At 39.4% G+C, this 23,205-nt stretch overlaps 1 protein-coding gene across 1 annotated transcript in view; it reads right to left on the bottom strand.

Annotated features, from left to right (window-relative positions):
* The window catches only part of LOC117305776 (ATP-binding cassette sub-family C member 8-like), a 37,361-nt gene extending 14,568 nt beyond the window's left edge, over positions 1–22,793 (bottom strand). The window contains exons 1-19 of the mRNA XM_033790655.1: positions 22,709–22,793; positions 22,150–22,233; positions 19,959–20,605; positions 18,700–18,936; positions 17,926–18,123; positions 16,118–16,267; positions 15,144–15,299; positions 13,915–14,049; positions 12,484–12,646; positions 10,795–10,835; positions 9,122–9,373; positions 8,548–8,688; positions 7,093–7,168; positions 5,675–5,780; positions 4,242–4,340; positions 3,417–3,582; positions 3,088–3,228; positions 1,887–2,106; positions 816–1,036 (exon numbers count right to left, since the gene is read on the bottom strand). Coding sequence (XP_033646546.1) covers positions 816–1,036; positions 1,887–2,106; positions 3,088–3,228; positions 3,417–3,582; positions 4,242–4,340; positions 5,675–5,780; positions 7,093–7,168; positions 8,548–8,688; positions 9,122–9,373; positions 10,795–10,835; positions 12,484–12,646; positions 13,915–14,049; positions 15,144–15,299; positions 16,118–16,267; positions 17,926–18,123; positions 18,700–18,936; positions 19,959–20,585 — 3,129 coding nt within the window. The 5' untranslated portion in view covers positions 20,586–20,605; positions 22,150–22,233; positions 22,709–22,793. The remainder of the gene's footprint in view (positions 1–815; positions 1,037–1,886; positions 2,107–3,087; positions 3,229–3,416; positions 3,583–4,241; positions 4,341–5,674; positions 5,781–7,092; positions 7,169–8,547; positions 8,689–9,121; positions 9,374–10,794; positions 10,836–12,483; positions 12,647–13,914; positions 14,050–15,143; positions 15,300–16,117; positions 16,268–17,925; positions 18,124–18,699; positions 18,937–19,958; positions 20,606–22,149; positions 22,234–22,708) is intronic.
* Between the last annotated feature and the right edge of the window lie 412 nt (positions 22,794–23,205).

Genomic DNA, 23,205 nt, shown 5'->3' with positions numbered 1-23,205 from the left:
GGCGTCGTGGGCGGACCCTACTGGATCGGTCTATTCCTTTACATATCTCCATGAAATGGTTTACAAGGTGCTTTGGCGCACAATCTAGCCAGGGGCAAACCTCTTCTCTTTGCAGCATAAGGGCACTGGGTGCTTTTATACACATTACACCAAACACAGGACTAACGGCTATATGTCCCATTCGATGCATGCAGCAAGGTCACTAATGTGACCCGCTACGTGAGTCAGATGTTGACAATCTCAAGGATTGAGTTTTATGCATGGCTGGAAAGAACACATCAGCAGCAGTAATTTAGTATATTATATCTAAGCTTTGGGGTGTATCGCGTTGCTGAGTTACTTCTGTTTGAAATTAGCCAATACATCATTTTTTCTGATAAACGAATTACAAGTAAAGTGATGTTTTAAACTACCATTTCGCGCAAAAGGATACAAATTAGACATAAGTATGATCACAAAATTGTTGTATTCATAGCTTTATTGCCTAAAAGTAAGTGTTCTAAAGGTAAGCATATGCTTACAGGAACATTCCGTTGTGTAATATTTGCAAATTTTGCAAAAAATGTTGTATCTTGCATGAAAATGGTCCACACTAAAACGTTGTATCTTGACGTGTACTTGTTTCGTGTGCATCTAGACTATTTTGACATGTTTGACAATTTCACTCTTGCATGTAACAAAAGTGCAATTTTAGGAGAACCGTTTTTGCACCGACACGGAAACTCATTTGTGACTGGAACATTCCAGTGGATAAGGCAACAATTTTTAATAACTACATGTCAGGGGTGCATGTATATATTATTTTTCAGCAATACCTGTGTTGCATTTTCCAGCGTCAGATTATTCCCTTTCTCAGACCAAGCCGAGAGCCAGTAGTTGGTGCCAATACCCAGTCCGTTCTGGCTAAATACCAGCACCAGCGAGGCGATAAATGTCCAGTAGCCTAGGGCTCTGATGTAAGACAGGTACACTTTCCAAGAGACTGACCCCTCAGCTCGCTCTTCTTTCTCGACAAGACGACCAGTTGATGAGTCACCTGGGTGGTCAAGTGGGAAGGGGGGGGGGAGAAATATTTAGGAGGTATAAATTGTTATTATTATTATTTATTTTAACTTGAGACAAACACAGTGATGAGCAAAGACTACAATAAAGCTCCCGTATAGTCCTTATAAAGCCAGTGGACTGGACACTATTGGTAGATACTCAAGGTAATTGTTAGCATTAAAATTTACTTGGTTACGAGTAATGGAGAGCTGTTGATAATATAAAACGTTGTGAGTAAAGGCTCCCTCTGAAGTAACAGAGTTTTTGAGAAAGAAGTAATTTCTCACTTTAATATTTGAATTAATTATTGATATTTGTGAGGTCTCAAAATCAAGTTTCTGAAAGCACACAAGTTCGTGTGACAAGGGTGATTTTATCTCGCAACTTCGACAATCAATTAAGTTCAAATGCTCACAGATTTTATATTTTATGCATATGGGATACACCAAGAGAGAAGACTGGTCTTTGACAATTACCAAAGGTGTCCAGTGTCTTTAAAGTACAAGGCTACATCATGGAATGTTGCTGCCGAGGTCTAGCCCACCAGGTTCTTTTGGAAGAGTCTTCAGAATGCTGGTTTTAATCCAAACCTGACCAGCCATGGGTATTTTCCAGCCTGCGTACAGACACTTAACCATAATTGCTTCTCTTAATCCAGGTGTATAAATGGTAACCTTATAAATTGTGTTGCTCTCAGCTACTTTTTGTGCCAAAGCAGTTTTATGAATTTGGGCCCAACATCACAATAATTAAGTATAACGCTTTTACTTGGAAACATTTACGCTAGTTAGCACCAAATCTTATTTCTAATTTCTCCTCTTGTGGACAAAAACTAAAACTACCTTTGGCAATTTTCTTGTCATCTATGACCTTGGAAGAAGAGATTTGTCGCACCAGTTTAGCCCTCTCCTCTTCGACATCCTCCGCTGCGGACAGCTCCGACTCAGACTCTGTCATCTCCCTCATCGTGGCTCTCCAGTTGGCAACGAGCTCTGGGTTCTCATCTCGGATATCCTCCAGGGTTCCCTGATGGAGGATGCAGCCGTCTTTCATATACACAATCTTCAGAGGAACGAGAGAGAAATAAGGAAAAAGAGTGCTAAGACGACTCCATGTTTGCCAAATATATAGACCATGCATCACTTACCGCTGAGATTTCCACAACCAGTACGTTGAATTTATTTTTGAAATTTTCAGAATAATTTGGGAGTATTAAAACAACAGAGAGTGATGTCACAAAATATATTCCATACATACTGGTTGTCAAAGGAATAATGGCAGAGATCAAAGTCTCTGGGTTGATTAAAAATAGTATATTGTCTTATTGAGCGCAAGTATCTACCAACAAAGTACTTTTAAAAGGCGCTTGAACGAACCGAATCATTAAGATAGGATTTTGAATTTCTTTTGATTATGAGATCGATTTATGTATCACCTTATAAGGCGTTGGGGTGCATTCAGCTCTGTTCGTGATAAGTGTGGTAACTGGGTTCTTTTACATGTGTTACAAAACCTCCGGGACCAGCGGCTTTATGTCCCATCCGAATGACAAAGCAAAAATGGTTAGGTGTTTCGCTTAAGGACACAAGTGTCAAGACCGGGACTTGACCCCCACACTCTGCTGGTCAGAAACACCAGAGCTTAAGTCAGGTGCTCTTAAATGCTCGGCCACAACACGCCATAATTCAAGGATGTAGCTTTCTCTGATGATCTTACTTTCAGGGATGCCATAGGCTGTTGAAAAAAATAACCTGAACCATGAGCGCAAAGCGTGAAAGCTTGTGAGCACAAAGTGTGGAAGCTTGCAAGTGCGAAAGCTCGTGGGTATGAACCATGCTTACTTTTTCATACATTTATTCTTGGTTTTAAAAACCCTACTCTGCAATCTGGGGGTGTTCCATATGGTTTTATATTCCTTTTCTATTGATTTGAACTAAGTTATAAAATAAAACTACAATTTTTTTTTTTTTTTTTTTTTTTCGAGTGGGGATTTAAAAAAAAAAAGGATTTCCGATTGAAAACAGAGAAATCACATTCCCGTACCTTGTCTGCTTTTTCTGCATACTGTATCTGGTGAGTGACCAGGACGACGGTACGTTTGCTTTTTCTCATCAAGAATCCCTCGATGCCTTCCTTGAAGAGGTGAGCGCCAACGTGCATGTCAAGAGCTGAGAGGGGATCATCCTGAGGAGGAATGGAGGTAAGGAGAATTTAGTCATAATCCAAGACTTCTCCTGAAGACAAGCAGAGTATACTGTTACGTCAAGACCACTTATCCAACACTTCCAAAAAGAGATTAGTACATGGTTGCACCCGCGAGTTTACTATTTATCTACAATTTCTTCCTAAAGTAAATGTTAATTGTGACCTACCAGAACTACCACATCATTGTAGCTGTACATGGCTCTACCGACGCTGACTCGTTGTTTCTGACCACCGCTCAAGTTGATTCCTTTCTCTCCAATCTCAGTCTGGTCACCTCCTGGGAGAATGTCTATGTCTGGCTGCAGGGAGCACGCAGCTATCACTCTCTTGTATCTGTACCAGAACGAGAGAGAGAGATTTTTTACAGTCAAAAATAGGCCCGATACTTTTCACGGAGGCAACAAAGACAAACTTGTGCTCATGCTGCTGGCGATGCACTGCTGTTTTTAAGTGACCCTTGAATTGTTCAAAGAGGTGTCCTCAAAGTAAGACGTGATTTCCGTTCCAAGGGGATGGGGAAAGAAAATACATCTTGCAATGCCAATGCGCCGTATTTGTTTACCGCATCAGGACGCTCTCAAACACATGTGTATCACTTACGGGGGTATGTCACATTACCACCACACACATCATATCTATCATGGACAATAAGACGTTTAAAGGAGCCGTTATAATCCACCTCTAAAGCAACTTAAAACTATGGCGCAACAAAAGTGACAGAACTGAAATTTTTCTGCGGAGGACGAATCGCGTATACCCCCTAAACTAATAAAAGTTGTTCGATCTAGTCTGCAAAGCAGCAGGGTTGTACTTTTACATGTTTATGGCATAAGATGGCAACAAAATTTAGCAAAATCTGAAGTTATATTCCAGGTGTTTAAAAGCGTCCGCCCGCCAAAAACATTGCAGATAAACAGGTCATCCGACGTGAAGTGGTTTACATATTTAAAAAAAAAGACAATCTCATAAAACTGTTACTATGAATGAATTACCTTGTGTGGTCATATTTCGTGTCAAATATGATATTATCTTTAAGGGAAGCGTTCAGCAGCCAAGCTTTCTGAGCTCCATAGGCAATACTTTGGTTATTCCTACAACAAAAAATACAAAGTAGAAGACTTATTATAGGTTTTCCTGGCTAATTGCAACAAAAACTCATTCATTTTAACAGCCGGCTCATTCAAATTCAATTGAAAATGAATGCTCCATTCAATACAAATTACTTCTGCTTGTTTTTCATTCTTTACATGGTTCTGCTCCTCAGTATAATTGTCAATTAATTACCTGTTACAATCCTTCTAGACGCCTTAGATCATCCACTTCTTCATTACTGGTTTTTTCCCCAAACCCACAACAATTGGGGTGACAGGGCTTTTCCTCATGCTGGTCCTTTACTTTGGAATAATCTGACTCTTAATATCCTTAGCATGTCTTCTATTCATGAGTTCTAAGAGGCCCTCAAAACCCTTTTTTTTTCACAGCAGCATTTCATTAATTTTTTTTTTTATTCCTTGCGCCAAGAGCATCACTTCTGGTGGATACCAGCGCACTATAAGCGTTCTTCTTCTTCTTCTTCTTCTTATTATTATTATTATTATAGCATTCACTGGCCAAATAGGATTATTCAATTTCATTCGGCCCCAAGACTCATTCAATTTCGTACAAGCCAGCAGCAAGAGCTGGTCAACCATTCAATTGATTCAACTGAAGAATTGTCAAAGTAAAGGAACTTTTATGCCAGTCAAAAGGTCAAATTCAATGCCATTTTGATTGAATATACTCAAAATTCAGGAATGAACTGAAAATTCTCTGTACAAAAAAGTACAGACCCTAAATTTGACGTCCTCGAAAGGTTTTAAGATTGCACTTAAAGCCATTGGACACTTCCGGTAAACAGTATTGTCCAAAGGCCCACACTTCGTGTATCAAAACTTCTATATAAAATAACAAACCTGTGAAAATATAGGCTCAATTGGTCATCGGAGTCGGGAGAAAATAATGGGAAAACCCACACTTGTTTCCGCACATTTCGCCGTGTCATGACATGTGTTTAAAATAAATCCGTAATTCTCGATATCGAGAATTGATAATTGTTCTAATGTTTTCTCAAAAAGTAAAGCATTTCATGGAATAATATTTCAAGAGAAGTCTTTCACCATTACCTTCTGTAAACCCTGTAAGTTATTTGTAAATCTGTGAACTTTTATTTTTTTTTCTGTTCCGAAAGTGTATAATGGCTTTAATAGGATTGCACATTAAACAAAGTGGCGGCATTTTACACCATTTTAACTGGAGGTTAAAGGGATGCAGAGGTTTCAGTACAGAGTCAGTCACTGCTCTGATGATGAAAGGAGAAGCTTGGTCGGAGAGAGCTCTAAAAGTTAGCGGGAGTGCTGCCCCACTGTGTGAGGGCAACTTGACTTACTCATTCCATTGTACTCCACCAGACACTGTGGTCATTTCACCAAGAATGGCCGACAGCAAGGACGACTTTCCAGACCCAACCTGACCAATGACCATGGTCAGCTTTCCTGTAGTGACATGAAGGTATACATTTTAAACTATGGTTTATTAAATTTGCACGGTCTCTGTACTCTATTAACACCAGGTTGAGTTTCAGGATTTGAAACTTGGCGAATAGACCTTCATCACTGCCTACCCATCCACTTAAATTGAAGTTTCTAAAACGAGACTGGAAGGAAGAGCAGTCTGGTCCCCTTTTTTATGTAGGACGATCGGTTCCCTTTTTCTGACTGTTATAACGCATTGGAAATACAACGCTCTGGAGGGACAGTTTACTACACGAGCGTATCATTTACCCTGTGCATGTTGTCCATGCAATGCTTGGTAAACGGCAAAAACAGCATCTGTCGCATGATGGTGAATGGACCAGTGAGAAATCAGTTCTCGGTCATGAATATGTTTGAGGTATATCAATAACTAAAATCAAACAAACTGAAATGCAATAATGCAGAGGGTGGGACAGTGATAGACCAGGGTTTCAGTTACACCAATTTGAGTGATGGGATCTGAATCCAAATTTGTTGAAGTCCACCAACAGACCAAGCGCAAGTGGAGTAACAATGGGTGCGTTCGTTTAGCTTCCCTTGGGTCTACCCCTCGGTGCTCACTCGGGTGAGCCCCTGACAAGAGCTAAACGAACAACACACTCGCCCTCTCGTGGTGACGGCATGCACCTCAGGTTACCCCCAAGTGACCCACTCCACAAGCAGGGAACTGGGGGCTGACCAGGTGAGCCCCTTCAAAGCTATTTGAATGTACTGGGGCAGACTGGGGTCGACCCAGGGAAGCTAAACGAACGCACCCAAATAATTAATATTATGTGGCCATCATTCCTGAAGTGGAAGCTTCAGGTAGGCATGATGTCAGAATTCCTAACTATTAATGTTATCGGGGCATAAGTTGAATGGCCTTTGGAATGTGTTCTTTCTCTCGAATATTTTAAGCTTCTTATTATCACCTTAGCATTATCTCATGCAGTCATTCATTTTTGGTTTACTCTTTAAAAAAATATTTCCATGGCAACCAGAGGTCGAATTACAGGAAAATATACAGAGATTAAAAATTAGAAAAAAATTACACCATTACAAATTTAAGACATAATTGGTTAACGATAGAAAATATTTACAATGTATACAAAAACAATTTTTTCAAAGTTGTAAAACAGTGCACAGTTGAAAGACATAATTTTGGTTTGTTCTTCTGTAAATCTGTGCTGGGCGGCAGAGGGCGTTTTACTCAGAGTGCTGGGTGGAAATTTTGAGTCTGAGCGAGCCTCGCCCAACGCTGCCCACCGTGGCTACAATGCTGTGGATGACTTACCTTTTGGGATGTCTAGATCAATGTTCCTCAGGGTGGGTGTGTTGGCTGATTCGTCCCAGATGAAATTCCCTCTGACCTAATAAAACGATTCATATGATAAAATAGTCACTAGGGAAACCGACTGGGTAAATGTTAATTGATTGTGGTTGAACAAAGAAAAATTTACTAGAGCGGGATTTGAACCAACAACATTCAGTTGAATGTACTAGCGCTCTACCAATGGAGATATCTAGCCCTTTGCTGTTGGTCTGCCTGGGGTGTATTTCCAATATAAGAAATTATAACAATAATCATAATTACAGAAACTGGGGAAAAATTACATTCCCATGAGATATTATTGTTTATTTTGAATAAACACAAAACCTACAAACTTGTTCAATCACAAGTTTACTGACCCGAAGCTAAAATTACTAGCCTCTGGTCTGTGGTTCAGTATACAATTCTAGCCCAGTGCTTGGTTTGTCAAAATCTCTTTGGAAACTTTGCTTGGAATGTGATTATGTACAATTGCATAAGTTAGCAAAAAAAGAAATTAGCAAAACTTGATTAGGTAAGCTACGATTTCCAGGGAACCTGTGATTTATGCAATATGCATAACATGGTATTCAAGCTGGTAACCCTTTCCTTCTAGGCAACACTTGTTACATTATGTGCTAATCAAACATTTCCTTATTTAGATTAACCAATCATTCATAAATACCTCAGACAGTTTCGCTATTCCTATTGGTGGAGAGCGCGTCACGTGGGTGTGTATAAACCTTTGTTTATGACCAGTAAAAAGTGTTGAAACATGGGCGAGACACGCGTGCTTGCACCTGTGATTATAAGACAGTTTCTTCATTCCTATTGGTCGAGAGCAACGACCGGGACAGTTGTGCCACATCACGCGATACGCACGCCGTGCACAGCATTCCCTTATAAGGAGTTGTTTACCCGAGGGCGGCGGAGGGCCTTACCATTTCATAGCTGGAGGGGTGTTGTGTTGAAAGAAATCATTGAACAATTAAAATTTTTGCATTTATTTTACTTTTTGACCAAAAAGTGTTGATGTTTTTTGACCGAAAAGTATGATTGGGAATCAAAGTGTGTTCAATCGGTTTTCAACTCGTGGTTTAAACCATTGACTTCCAAACGTCATTTATAGAGCTTCAAAATCAAAGTTTTGCTCTAAAGGCGCCAAGGCACAGATGAATGCTGGAACAGTTTTAAGGAGCATCTTGAGTGAGTGAGATGGGGTTACTTGTTTGTACAGTAAGCTTATTTCAAACTTTTGGGGCTGTATACAGAGAATGATCTCTCTGCAAGATAGCGAGTTCTTTGGAACAACTAAAAAGGAACGAGGTAGACAAATGTCGAGATCTCAACTTGAGCATGTCCGTGATAAATCCAGGGGCTTGTTTATGGTACGCTATATACATCAAGATCATAACATAGATTAGAAGTGTGTTCTCTTACCCTCAATGCTATATTGTCAGATATCCCAAATGATTCATGTAACGGAGAGCGAGAAACAGTGCTGTGTGCGTCGTCGCTGTTGCTGGACAACAACCTTTGCCTGTCCTCTCGTTTCTGACGTCTTGGCTGACGAACCTCGACCTACACGAACAAATTGAGGGGAAATCATGTATTCAACTGATTAAAAACTTACTTGGAAATGAGCAACTGAGAGCTGTTGATATGAGTATAAAACATTGTGAGAAGCATCTCCCTCTGAAGTAACATAGTTTTTGAGAAAGAGGCAATTTCTCACTCATTCAGGCCTGAAGCCTTTTATTATGGCGATGACCAATTGAGCCCAAATTTTCACAGGTTTGTTATTTTATGCATATGTTGGGATTAATCGCTAGGATTAATCCTATCTCGAGTTAGGATGAGTAACTAGTCCTAACTTAGGATTAATCTGTTGCATTTAAACCTTAAGATTAATCCTAAGGCTTTCCCTACAGTTCTCAAGAGTGGGGAGGTTAAACACTCTGAGAATCTATGGCCAAAGTCCTTGGTCGACTGTGTAGTCCACTTCATTGCTTACCTCCGGATTTACAGTTCTCTCTCCACGCAATCTGGCAGCACTTTTCCCACTGTCAGCTTCGGACTCTTCAATCTCCGGGGCTTCGAAGAACAACCTGAGCCGACCCGTACTGATTACAGCATTGATGTGGAAGATGAAGACATTAGGCATCAGGTACAATGGGATTGACATCTGGTTGAAGACCGAGAGGGCAGCGAAGGCGATGTCGGGGGTCAAAGGCTTGCCTGTCAGCTTGGTGTACAGACTGTACGACTGGGACAAAAAAACAAAAAGTGGTTTAATGATAATCATAAGTAGTTTTTGTATAGCGCTTTATCTACGGGTGTCTCAAAGAGCTTATTTTTCTTTATTTCCAGAATTGTGAGGTCCATAGGACCTTGTTGTAAGGGTTTCAAGGTGCTGTGGCATGTTCAGCTGTCTCTGCCAGAAACACCGGGGTAGACCCCTCTTAATAATAATAATAATAATAATAAATAATGCTTATAAAGCGCCTTACATCCATGCCTGGACCCCAAGGCGCTGTACACATTAAACAATAGCTGCAAACAAGAGCAACAAAAAACCAAAGAGCATAAAAGATTTCAAAAAATTTAAACCACAAAAATGGCCAAACCAATAATAAAACCACAAACCTCAAAATTTTAAAAGTTATGGAAAAGCACTACTATAAAAAGATTAGTTAAACTTACAATACTTTAAAAAGACAATTGCAATTATATCATATCAGGGGTCGATCCCGCAAAAAGTCAGGACCAGCCCTTTGAAGACTAGTCCAAAGAGATATTAAAATGTATCGCCAGTCTTAAAAATCAGGACGAGTAACTTGTCCTCGTTTGAGATAAGACTAGCCCTAACTCTCTATGACATCCACCCCCAGGAGAAACAATTAACTTAATCATTTAAAACAACACACCAACAAGTTAAAAAGATATGAAAATATCTCACAAATGAAAGCATGTTAAAGTTACAACAGCAATGACATAAAAAATGTCACTCAGGAGAAAAGAAAATATTCACATACTGTTAGGAGTTGGCAATGTACTTAAATAAAAGCCAGTTTAACATGTTTAAAAAGATAAGTCTTCAGGATTGGCTTAAAATGATCCAGTGAATTTGATGCTCGTATGTGTTCCGGGAGAGAGTTCCATAGACTTGGGGCTGACTGTGAGAACGCTTGATCCTCATTACTGGTTGGCACAGACGATTCTTGGACGAAGACCGAAGAGTGCGATTCGGTTGGTATGGAGTTATCATCTCACTCAGATAAACAGGAGTGAGCTCATAGAGAAGTTTATGTTACGTAGTAGCAGGAGTTTGAATTTAATTCTATGTGCCACAGGCAACCAGTGCAGACAGAAGAGCACAGGCTGTATGTGATCTCGATATTTAGTTCTTGAAACAAGTCTCGCAGCTGAGTTTGAATCCTCTGCAACGATCACTGGGTTATTTGATGTGCAGTGCACAACACACCGGACCAATGGCTTTACGTCCCATATGAAGGACGAAGGAATAAATCATTGTTAAGTTTTCTGATTAAGGACACCATTGTCAAGACCGAGACTCAAACCCACACTCTGCTGATCAGAAACACCAGAGCTGGAGTTTAGTACGCTTGACGCTCAGCCACAGTTTTTCAATCTGGTTTATAGGGTAGTACCCGGTTTGTTACTTACCACTAGCGTCACCAAAAGTGGACTGGCATTAGTGATGGACACTGTTAGAAACAGAGAAAACAGAATGTGTCGTATTATTCACACATCGACCATTTGTAATGCTGTTTGTAGTAGCTCATATAACTTCTGTTGTGTTTGATTGAGAGGTGATTTCCCCACCTAAACTGCCTTGTACTTACTTACTTAATCATTTAAAGACACTGGACACTTTTGGTAATTAGCCAAGACCAGTCTTCTCACTTGGTGTATCTCAACATATGCATAAAACAACAAACCGGTGAAAATTTGAACTCAATTGGTCATCGAAATTGTGAGATAATAATGAAAGAAAAAAACACCCTTGTCACACGAAGTTGTGTGTGTTCAGATAGTTGATTTCGAAACCTCAAGTTCTAAACTTGAGGTCTCGAAATCAAATTTGTGGCAAATTACTTCTTTCTCGAAAACCATGGCACTTCAGAGGGAGCCGTTTCTCACAATGTTTTGTACCATCAACCTCTCCTTGTTACAAAGTAAGGTTTTATGCTAATAGTTATTTTGAGTAATTACCAAAAGTGTCCACTGCCTTTAATCATTTCAAGAATTTGGGTACTTTTTGTAACACAAAATACCATGTCCACAGATTTACATTAAACTTACACCGTTTGAAGACAATGATAGTAGAAAGCTTCCCTGAAAATGTTAGATGCTGAGGTGCTGTAGTTTTTGAGAAATGAGTAAAACAATGTCATGAAAATACGTTTTTACATGCTAAAATAATTTTCGTCTCATGATCAGTGAGACAAAAATTATTTTCATGACATTGTTTTACTCATTTCTCAAAAACTACAGCACCTCAGCTAGTAATATTTTCAGGGAAGCTTTCTACTATCATTATCTTCAAACTGTGCAAGTTTAATGTAAATCTGTGGACATGGTATTTTTGTCCCCCAAAAAGTACATAGACCCTTTAACATAACAGTTGTTTTGTAAATTAATTTGTTTCAACAGTATAATGATATGAAACCAAATTCACTGTAGCATTAGAAAATTATGTAAGGCCCGAAGCGTTTGTAATAGCTTATATTTTCATTGTCACTCGGTGTGGTTGTGTGCGATGCCTAATTTGCATATATTTCATACTTCCGATGTTGACTTGAAGCCTACGCAGTGTCTCTGCCTAAACTAAACTCAGTCCTAAACTTTTAAAGTCAGTTCGGTCCTAGGACCAGCTCTACAGAGCCATTTATAATTGGCACTCAGTCTTTTGAAATCGGAATCGACAAAAGCGGGTACTCGGTTCCACAGAAAGAGTGGACTCACGAGTACCGTTTTCAATTTGGAATCGGGTCGAACTGGGCAACTGAAGAACTCCACTAGCTGACAAGCATAACGTATTATGGGGATAACATCAGGGCCCAATTTCATTGAGCTGCTTAATATTAAAAAGCACAAAAAGTAGCTAAGCACAAAAACACTATGCTTTCCAGAATAAGTTTCCCAGTTAAACTACAATGTCACATGTACAACTTGTGACTGGTGTCCTTCTCATTTCTACTTAGCAGACATTGTTTTAAAGCAATATTGTTTTGTTTATGCAGCTGTGTGAAATTGAGCCCCGGTAAGTTGGGTTGATAGTTGGGTTTTAAAAATGTCTAATAGTAAATGTCTGTTTTTAGTATTTTAATGTATCTAGACAGCATGACTTACTGAGCACCACCCTCCATCCCATCTGCTTCATCATGGTCAAAATCTCCAGAGCTCGTACTTTACTGATGGAGGTATAGAACATGTCTTCCCATCCGTACAGCTTGATCAACTTGATGCCTTGAAGAAGCTCATTGGTCCTCTTCAGTCGCTCATCAGATTTGGCCTTGGGGGGGGGGGGGGGAGTGGGAAAGGGATGGGTACAAACAATTATTACATCTAACTGTGACTTAAATTCAATGACTTGTAATTCTACTTCTACTTCAGTACTTTGTTACTCGGCAGGGTCCATACATTAGAATAGAAATGCTAAGGCGCAATTATTGCTCAAGGACACAAGAGCCAGGACCGAGATTCGAGCCCACATTGTGACCACCTTGAGTTCAGTGCACTAGGCCACTCATGCCTTGACACGCCATTCATAAATACCTCAGACAGTTTCTCTATTCCTATTGGTGGAGAGCGCGCGTCCCATGGATGTGTATAAACCTTTGTTTATGACCAGTAAAAAGTGTTGAAACATGGGCGTGACACGCGAGCTTGCACCCGTGCTTATAAGACAGTTTCTTCATTCATTTTGGTCGAGAGCAACGGCTGAAACCACATCGCGCGACGCACACAGCATTCCCTTATAAGGAGTTGTTTACCCGAGGGCCTTACCATTTCATAGCTGGAGGGGTGTTGTGTTGAAAGAAATCATTGAACAATTATAATTTTTGCATTTATTTTACTTTTTGACCAAAAAGTGTTGATGTTTTTGACCAAAAAAGGTATTTATGAATGGGAATCAAGGGTGTTGAACCGGTTTTCAACTAGTGGTTTAAACCCGCCGAGGCCTGCCGAGGTTTAAACCATGCCTCGTTGGGTTTAAACCACTAGTTGAAAACCTCTTCACCACACATTGATTCCCTTATTCAGCCCAACCCTAAAACAAAGAAAAAATCAATCATTCAAAAACACCCACAGCCACGACAGACTCTCCCTCCAATGTACCGTGTATAATGTTTATTTTGTCTTGTCCTACACTTTTATTGGTCACAGCGTCATGCACAGCGCATCATCCCAGTTTGGCTTTCACCAGCTGTAAAGGGATTAATTCATCAAGTATCAGGTAGATGTTATCCTGCGCACCAATCATTGGCTAGGGTTATGATTCGATCGTCACATCATCATGCATTGAAGTATAGGACATCCTTAGCCGAAGCCGAAGCCACAGCCACCAATTCAGATATGGGGGAATCCCAAGACCAATACATTAACCAAGTTCCGAGTTGATTTCAAAAGTCATTCTGGTTATAATAATTTATTTCATTTCTTGTGCACCATTTCCATCAGAGGATGTTCAAAGGTGCAAACTACACCTAAATTCCATGCAAAATTGCAGCATTATTACAGCTTCTTGAGTTATCACTGGGGGTTGGGATACTATCTTACCATGGATATCTTCTGATACTTTGCTGTCTGTCTGGCGATAATAACTTGAATTGGGAGGGTAATGAAGAAGATTAAAGAACCAATCAAGGCGGCTATCCCCAACTCAAAGTACAGAATGACTAGATACCCTGTAATCTGAAGGGACAAAAAAGAAGACAAAAGTCACTTTTAATAATAAGACGTACTAATAATAATAATAATAATAATAATAATAACAGTGGCTTCTTATATAGTGCGCATAATAATAATAATAATAATAATAATAATAATAATAATAATAATAACCCGTTTTTATATCAGCGCTTTTCACACCCAGAGGGCGTCCCAAAGCGCTTCACATTATTACCCCTGGTCACTGGGCCTTAAATCACTCCTTAAACCATCTGAGGTGGGGAGTATGCAGCCTGTGCAACATTAATATGCGCTACCATCTCTGCCCTCACAGGTACCCATTTACCCCTGGGTGGAGAGAAGCAATTATTGTTAAGTGTCTTGCTCATGGACACAAGTGTCACGACCGGGATTCGAACCCACACTCTGCTGAACAGAAGCATATTCGTCATTCAGTGACTGACGCTCAAGGCGCTTACAGTATTTCCTGCAAGGTATGTGCCACTTTGTTATGAGATCTACTCCTTTTACATTGCGACATGTAATGGTTTGGTGCTGTGGCGCAATATAGTGCAAATCCAGCCAGGAACATTGGGGCAAATCCCCTTCTCTTTTTAATAGATGCACTGGGTTCTTTTACACCTGCGTTACACACCAAACTGGACCAATGGCTTTACGTCCCATCCGAAGGACGAAACAATGTCTTGCTTAAGGGCAAAAGTGTCACAAACTGCGACTCGAACCCACACTCTGCTAATCTGAAGAGTTTGAATTCAGTGCTCTTTACCGCTCAGTCATGACACTTCTTGAGGAGAGGGCAAGTTACTAACCCTTCGGAGGTCAAAGCAGCCCAAAACGGCTTCAACCAAAATGCCCATAGCGGCTGTAAGATCTGACCTACTTCGATTCAACCCAAAAGGCCAAAGTTAAAGGTCATGACCTCAATACCTAACTGTATGTTTTTAAGTGTTCTGTTTTGGAGCCTTTCATCAGAATACTAGTCACATACGATACATGTGACATGCCATCATTGACCGGTACCCTTTTTTAGTAAAGCATAATTTTTGTTTTGCTGAGCTACCTTTTCATCTCTCCCCTGAATTTTTTTTTTTACTTACCACAAAGGGTATTGACCAGACATAGTGGACCCACTGCGTTGAATTGAGGATGTTGGTTGTATCTACCGACATATGATTGGTGATTTGACCCATCGTCATGGCGCCACCGGTCATGGTGTAGCTGGACAGACGCAGTGACTTGTCATAAACAGCTGCCTGTTGACCAAAAAAGAAGAGTCCAAATTTTTGACAGTTGAAATGTGAAGGAAAAAAATTTATCTCTGTGGGTGCCTTCTGGTTACTGCTCATGGTCAATCATTATTGCCCTCCATGGGAGGGCAACTGGATGGGTGGCCAGATGAACACATATAGTTGCAATTTTTAGAACATTGCCTTGCAAGCTTTTTGGTGTAAGGACCTCATAACAATTCCAATTTCCCAATGAAAAAAGACAATTCTCTAAGAACAAACTCTACCTGGCAAGTAGATACACACACGGTGTTACCGCAAACCAAATATATTATTCCAATCTCAAAAGCGCTTGTACTTGCTAATTAGCTTGCAGAAAGGAAACTTCCATGATTGTCCACTGACTATCCAAATTTGAAAAATATTCTTATTAAAATCCATTGAACACTTTCTGAACAGAACACAAATTAAAAGTTCACAGATTTACAAATAACTTACAGGGTTTACAGAAGGTAATGGTGAAAGACTTCCCTTGAAGTATTATTCCATGAAATGCTTTACTTTTTGAGAAAACATTAAAACAATTATCAATTCTCAATATCGAGAATAACGGATTTATTTTAAACACATGTCATGACACGTGCGGAATCAAGGATGGGTTTTCCCGTTATTTTCTCCCGACTCCGATGACCAAATGATGAGCCTAAATTTTCACAGGTTTGTTATTTTATATATAACTTGTGATACACGAAGTGTGGGCCTTTGGACAATACTGTTTACCGCTGTTGTGCGATTGCTTTAAATAATGTTTTAGCCGCTTCCTAAATTTGATCCATGTTGCTTACCTGCAGGGCGGCCTTGATGTGAGCGGACTCCGTGATGACGATGTGATAATGGCCCTGCTGGGCCAACAGCTTGATGATATTGGACCAGAAAATGACTATGACCAACACAAAACCGTTCCTAAGGAAATCTAACGCTGTGATGTACTTGGTCTGTAGTATAAAATATGGGAGGAATGATGAGACAGAGTGTGCAGAGTGGAATCTATCAAACTCAGGCAGAAAAAAAAGAAAGAAAAAATCAGAAATCCACGGTAAGAATTTGTTTTGGTCGAGAACAATGTTTTAGAAACTTGACTTAAAAATCAAACTATATCTTTTCAGTACGTTCACATGTTGACGTTTATAGTGTTAAAACATACTCCACAAGAATTATTCAGGGTAAATAAAAACAAAAGTAAGCCCTTTTGAATCCTGAATATGTTTTTATTTTAATTTATATTTTATATCTATGGTAATTTTTTAATTATTATTATTATTATTATTATTTTTTATTTAAGGGGAGAAGGTCAGATTGCAGGAATTATTTACAGCCTTATCTGTACCTTAGCCCTTTGCCCAACATTGTAATTCTTCTTCAAACAGTGATAACTGATTACGGGAATAGCATATTGATAGGGAGTGTTTGTTCACAAACAACCATGTGTCCTGACTGTTCATATATGCTACCAGCACTTGACTGAGTAATACAATTTGTTTTGTTTTTCAAACTAGAAATATAAATGATCTCTTTTACTTTTTATTTCTGCTGAAAGTTTGCAAATCTTTGCAGAATTTTTCTCGTGAATGTACTATGGAAAACAAGAAATGCTATATCAAAATGCACTTGTGTTCACTGACGCTTGGGTTCATTGTGGTTTGGGTCATGGTCTCTTTCGGTAAATTTTGGGTCTTAGTCTTTTAGCCAAAACTTCATTTCATTTCATTTACTTTGGTTGTGAAGCCAAGGACTGAGTTTAATCACTGTACTGGTCAAGAACCCCATGGAGAGAAAACAAGGAAGGAAGCTTGAGTTTTACATTTGGCAGGAAACCCCCAGAAAATTATTCCACATTTTCACATTTGGACTGAAAACCCATTTCACATAGTGCCCCCGGTGGGATTCTAACCGGGTATCCTAGATAATGAAGACAAGGAAAGATACCAGTACTGAGATTCATTGAAAATAATAATAATAATAATAATAATAATAATAATAATAATAATAATAATAATAATAATAATAATAATAATAATAATAATAATAATAATAATAATAATAATAATAATAATAATAATAATAATAATAATAATAATAATAATAATAATAATAATAATAATAATAATAATAATAATAATAATAATAATAATAATATAATAATAATAATAATAATAATAATAATAATAATAATAATAATAATAATAATAATAATAATAATAATAATAATAATAATAATAATAATAATAAACATTTATATAGCGCCAAATCCATTAAAAATGCTCCCAGGTGCTTTACAACAAGAAAATTTTAACCACAAAAAACTAAATAATTAATTCAGGTCCAAAATTAAGATCCATAAAATATGATCATAAAACAAAAAGATACATGAACAAGTAAAAAGATGAATATATAATCAATCAAACACATGTAGTAAAAGCCACCGACATTTTTTGATCCAGTAAAAAACAGTGCATTAAATCGGGAAGCGCAAAGAAATTTGACCTGTTTATAACAACATGTTTAGCTTCATCTTCTTATTTCAGTAAAGTATAAGATGGTCTTTCAAAATGCTGACAATGTCTACAGATAAACTGTGATTAATTGAACTTACATTTGTTTCATCTGGGGTGCTGTCCCCGTAGTAGATGCCTGTGACGTACTTAATGGCACCAGCTAGGGCCAAGGGGGGTATGAAGGTAGATAAGTCTCCAAGGATCTTTACAAGCCCACCTAGTGCGATACGAGCACCGAATGCTCGCGCATACACTCGGTACAGGCTTAGTGGCTTCTTGTACAACTTGGCAAGTGCCTGAAAAATAAAGAGTTAGATAAATTCAGAGTGTCGTGGCTGAGCGATCTGGTGTACCAGACCCAAGCTCGTTAAGCCCTTTCCACACTACTCTATTATCTGGGGGCAACCCCCGTGGATTAACGGCCGGACTTTTCACACTTGGACCGCTTTACCCCTGATCTACCCTGGCGAAACCCTGGTGAACAACCACCCCTGCTCTGGAGTAAGGGTATAAGCAGTAAAACCCTGAGGTTTTCTTGGACATTCTTCAACATACATGTACACCACTGGGTGGATTTCACAAAGAGTTAGGACTCGTCTTATCTCGAGTTAGGACGAGTAACTCTTCATAACTTAGGATTGATCTTAAGGAATGCATGCTACAGCGCAGGGTTAGGACTCATCCTAAGTCCTAAGATTAGTCTTAAAGTTAGGAAGGGTTTTGTGAAATCGAGGGTAACTTGTATACTTTTTAGGCTAAGCGTGATCCTTCTTTGCTAAGCAGATTTATTGCTTGCAGCAGATGTGAGGTCATTCATTTGGGTAGCAGGTTAGAAAAGGAAAATCAAGACTACTGCCATACTTTCCACATACCTGTTCCTTAAGGAGGGCATTGGTAAAATTCTCCCTCTGGTATTTGGTTGTGTGGACCTCAGACAGACTCCCCAGATCAGCCATCTCTAGAGTGCTCTTGTATCCTTTCTTGAAGATCCAGTTCATCCACAAGTAGGATGCCGAGGAGAGGAGACTTGAGTAGCCCTGCATGTAATGCATGTCTTCCTTCATCAGATCCTCAGGGAAGCCATCCTCCTCCGAACAACACGAGAAGATCTTTAAAGAATCAACGGAAGACAATCTTAAATAACCAGATGGCAATAGCACTAGCACTAATTACATCACTTTTGCTCAAACACTTGAAATGCGATTACTGCATCATCAACGCGCATAAATGTAACCAAATTTGCGGATAAACGTAAAAACATTCACTCAAAGGTACAAACATTCACTCGAAGGTGCCCCAATGCTGATCACCTTACTCATGGTGACTCATCAGGACTCCAGAGCCTATCGTCTCTGTGAGTATTCCCTGAAACCATTATGCTCGACTAGTGATGGTAAGGCTTACTACATCACTTTATTTTCGGTTTTCTACTTTGGTTGCTTGTTTTTTATAAGTCTCCAACTTAGGGAGTTAAGTGAGATATTTAAAAGAATATTCACCAATGTAGGTGTTTGAAGCTTTGCATGGTGTAAAAAATAAGAAGTGTAAACATAAAGAGTAAACTTGTGGGTACAACCACATGTATATTAGATCTATTTTGTGGGAGTTTTGGCTCTAAAAAGAGATGGTGTGGACTCGAGGATTTGAACAGTATACTTTGCTCGTCTTCAGGAGAATCTTTGAGCAGAGTATACTGTTCGAAACGTCGAGACCACACCAAATCTTTTCAGAGCCAGCTTTCCCACAAAGGAAATTTAATACATGGTTGAACCTGCAAGTTTAACTAAAAAAAGTGTTTATTTATAGCAGGGGTGAGAGTCATTACTAGCGAAAGAGTCTGAAACTTACACTTGGATACAAATTCAAAGATATGTTGAAATGCTGTTTTTACCCTTTGGAACATGTAACCCCTGGGGTTATAGATTCCAAGGAGCTTTTGGAAACAGTATCCAAAGCACTACAGAAGTAGACCAATGAGAAGGATTTCTTTGTTTGTGGAAACAAATATTGTCTGATTTTCTTCACCCGGCCGACATAAAAAGTCTGAGTTCAGCCAAAAGTCTGAACCATCTTATCCCTGTTATACTTTTCTTCTTCATCAATATGATTGAAAATTCATTGAGGAGCTTACCTTTATCCGGATGACGTTGAGTTCAAGCAACAAGAATACAAAGTACACCCCCATGGCCACAATGTTGAGGTCCACTCGCAACAAAAGGTAGTTAAACTCTTGGTTGAAGTCATAGTAGAAATTTAAAAAACGGGTACATTCACCACCAAGGGCTCCAATCCAGAAGAGTAATAATAGCCACGTCATATGTCGACGACTCCATACCTCCATCTTGGTATAGAAGACTATAGTCAGTAGGGACGAGATGAGAAACAGTCCTGCTGGGACATACAGGTGGGGTCTGGTTGGCACCTTAGCATAATTAGTCAAGTCAGTCAAGATGCCTTCTCCGATCAAACACGCGGCAAGCGTTATCAGCAAGAGAATGACCACCCATCTGAAATTGTGTCCTGGGTACTGGATGAGGTACTGGTATTTCTCCTTGCGAATTCTTGTGCAGCATCCGAGGATGAACAGCACCAAGACGGAGAGGAGGATGAAGAGAAGATGCGGCACGGTGTAGACGAGATCGGTGAAGCAGGTATTGTAGAGGGTGTGCTTCAGATCCCAAGTGAAGTTGTCAAAGTTTGCAGAGTTGTTCACCCCGCAGTACCAGTTGAACTTCTCCATCAGCTGCTGTTGGGCCATTGTATACTACAAGAGATTGCCTGCGAGAAAAGAACATCAAATACAAATTTTTATATTAGCCTCTACCTTACTGAAGGCCTTGAATGTCGTTCAAAAAGACACTGGACACTAATGGTAATTGTCAAAGACCAGTCTTCTCACTTGGTGTATCTCAACATATGTACACAATAACAAACCTGTGAAAATTTGAGCTCAATTGGTCGTCGAAGTTGTGAGATAACTATGAAAGAAAAAACACCCTTGTCACACGAAGTTGTGTGCTTTCAGCTGCTTGATTTCAGGACCTCAAAATCTAATTCCGAGGTCTCAAAATCAAATTCAAATATTTTAGTGGAAAATTACTTCTTTCTCAAAAGCTACATTACTTTAGAGTGAGACGTGTCTCACAATGTTTTATACTATCAACAGCTCTCCACTGCTTGTTACCAAGAAAGTTTTATGCTAACAATTATTTTGAGTAAATACCAATAGTGTCCTGCAGTGCCTTTAAAGGGGAACAGCAATTTTCCCTCTGAAGGATAGCAATTGGCACTCCTATGAGGAAAATGTAAATTTTTATTGGAACTTTGCAAAGGACATCACAGCAAAAGGACAGGGCATCACTAGATACAGTAACTGGGGCTCGGTACTCATTTAACATTTTGTTGACATTTGCATTCTAGTACAAAAATGTGAATGTCTTTTTAAAGGAGTAGAGAGCCCCAGTTACTGGGTCTAGTATGACATTTAGTTTGGGTGCCGTCGGTTATTTTGATGCCTGCTGTGGGGACCAGCCGAAGCCATTTGGTAGGCGTGTACATCTTCTCTCGAGGTTGGCAACAAAAATACAAAATTACAAGTAAAGGGTTTCTTCGGTATAGTTTGAGCTGGCTACAAATCAGAAAATGTTGTACCATCAATGACCATTTTGAAAACATATTACTGCTAGCGTTATGGAGGCCAAAAATGAGGAGTCCTAACACGAGGCCCAGAGGTCTGAATTTCTGGAGAAGTATCATCCCTGCTAGCCCACCTTGTTGAGCTGTTAATGGCTCAGCTTTTCGCCATTACAGTGATGAGACCGATGTTAAAAGCGGAGCCATTAACAGCTCAACAAGGTGGGCTACACAGCAACAGGCAGGGCATCCTTCTAAATCAGAGAGTTATCTAAGAACATTTAACTTGATGGATAGACCATGTTTCAACCTCCATGGATGGACTTAATTAGCGACTGTCTTAAAAAACATACCTTCTTAGCACAAAAAGTTACCGTGAGTACAGTTTCAGTAGGCAGTTCCAAACTATTTTGTTTGGTATTTTACTATTTTTGTAATTTTTGGGATTTTTTTTTGCGTGACAACTAATATTTCAATTATAGAAAATAGTGGTTTTGAGGGTGACTTTTACTAATTGTATCTGGGAAGCTAGTACGACAAGGTTTAAAAACAAATTTTAAAAAAGCACAGTGTCCCAGACCCAGTAACTGGATCTACATGTACACTGTACAATCATTACTCCTAGAACTATGGCGTTCGTTTGACTTTCGTCTCGGCTCATATTAACAATGATTATGTAGTGTACTTACTTGGTTGGATCCATGTACAGCCAGGCAATGAAAGGATACTAAATACTCAATACTCATGCAAGTTTCACCGCAGTGCCCAGTGGGCTGCAACAAAATAAACCAAGAATCACAAGATTCAACTTTGAACTTTCAAGAACATTTGGTGAAGAAGTCGACTCAGTCAGAATCAGATCAACGAAACGTCAATCTCAAGCAAAAGCTCTGCCCCTTGATTTATTAATTATAATTATATGGACGGATAGGATCTGAGGGATATTTTGGTTCGAGCGGGTGACTGTCGACTGTGTCGTCTCAGTGTAGCCCCAACCCAAGTTGGACGCTAAAACACTTACCACTCAGCTAGAATACCAGCATGCAGTCCGCAACACTTCAGTGCGGTTACGATACGACGTAACTCGTCGTCTGCATCAACAGCGCACGCCCGGTTGCGGTGTCACTGTTCATTAGTAGTTAATTAACGGCGGATAAATTGGTGGCGACGCGCGGAAAATTATCCACACCTTCCATGCAATGGTTTAAAACATAGCAAATAAACGATGGAATGAGCTACTTCACTTACCAAAATTCACAAACTTTGAGATACAACAGGGGCCGCACGTACGTCCACACGTCCACTTTCCATGACCCTTCCTCCTTCCCCGGAGATAGATATTACACGTTCAAAAGAGGGCGCTATTGAATTTTTTTTTTTTGGGGGGGCGGGGGGATGGGGGATCTGCAATGCAAGGGGGGGGGCCGGGGTAATAGCAGGGGCAGGGTGTAAAACTTAAAATGGTGGCAGTGTGCTACATAACTTGTTGGTATGCTTGTAATCCCAGTAGGTCTAACAAACCTACTGAGAGTAGTGTAATTGTAATTTAAACATAAGAGTGGTTTCCAGAGTATAACTGTTTTTACAACACATGCATAAAAACAACATGTGTTTTGCCATTATTTCTGATTTTGATCTGTTAAATTTATACTCATTTTTCATTTAATGCCCTTGTGATTGTTGTGTATCAATTCACGACCAAACACTGAGACGATTACGAATTAATGTATTACCACATTTGAATT

The sequence above is a fragment of the Asterias rubens genome, chromosome 2 (genome assembly GCF_902459465.1).
Source record: "Asterias rubens chromosome 2, eAstRub1.3, whole genome shotgun sequence".
Taxonomy (NCBI): domain Eukaryota; kingdom Metazoa; phylum Echinodermata; class Asteroidea; order Forcipulatida; family Asteriidae; genus Asterias; species Asterias rubens.
The sequence above is the reverse complement of the archived record's forward strand: the minus strand, read 5'-3'. Positions and strand labels throughout refer to the sequence as shown.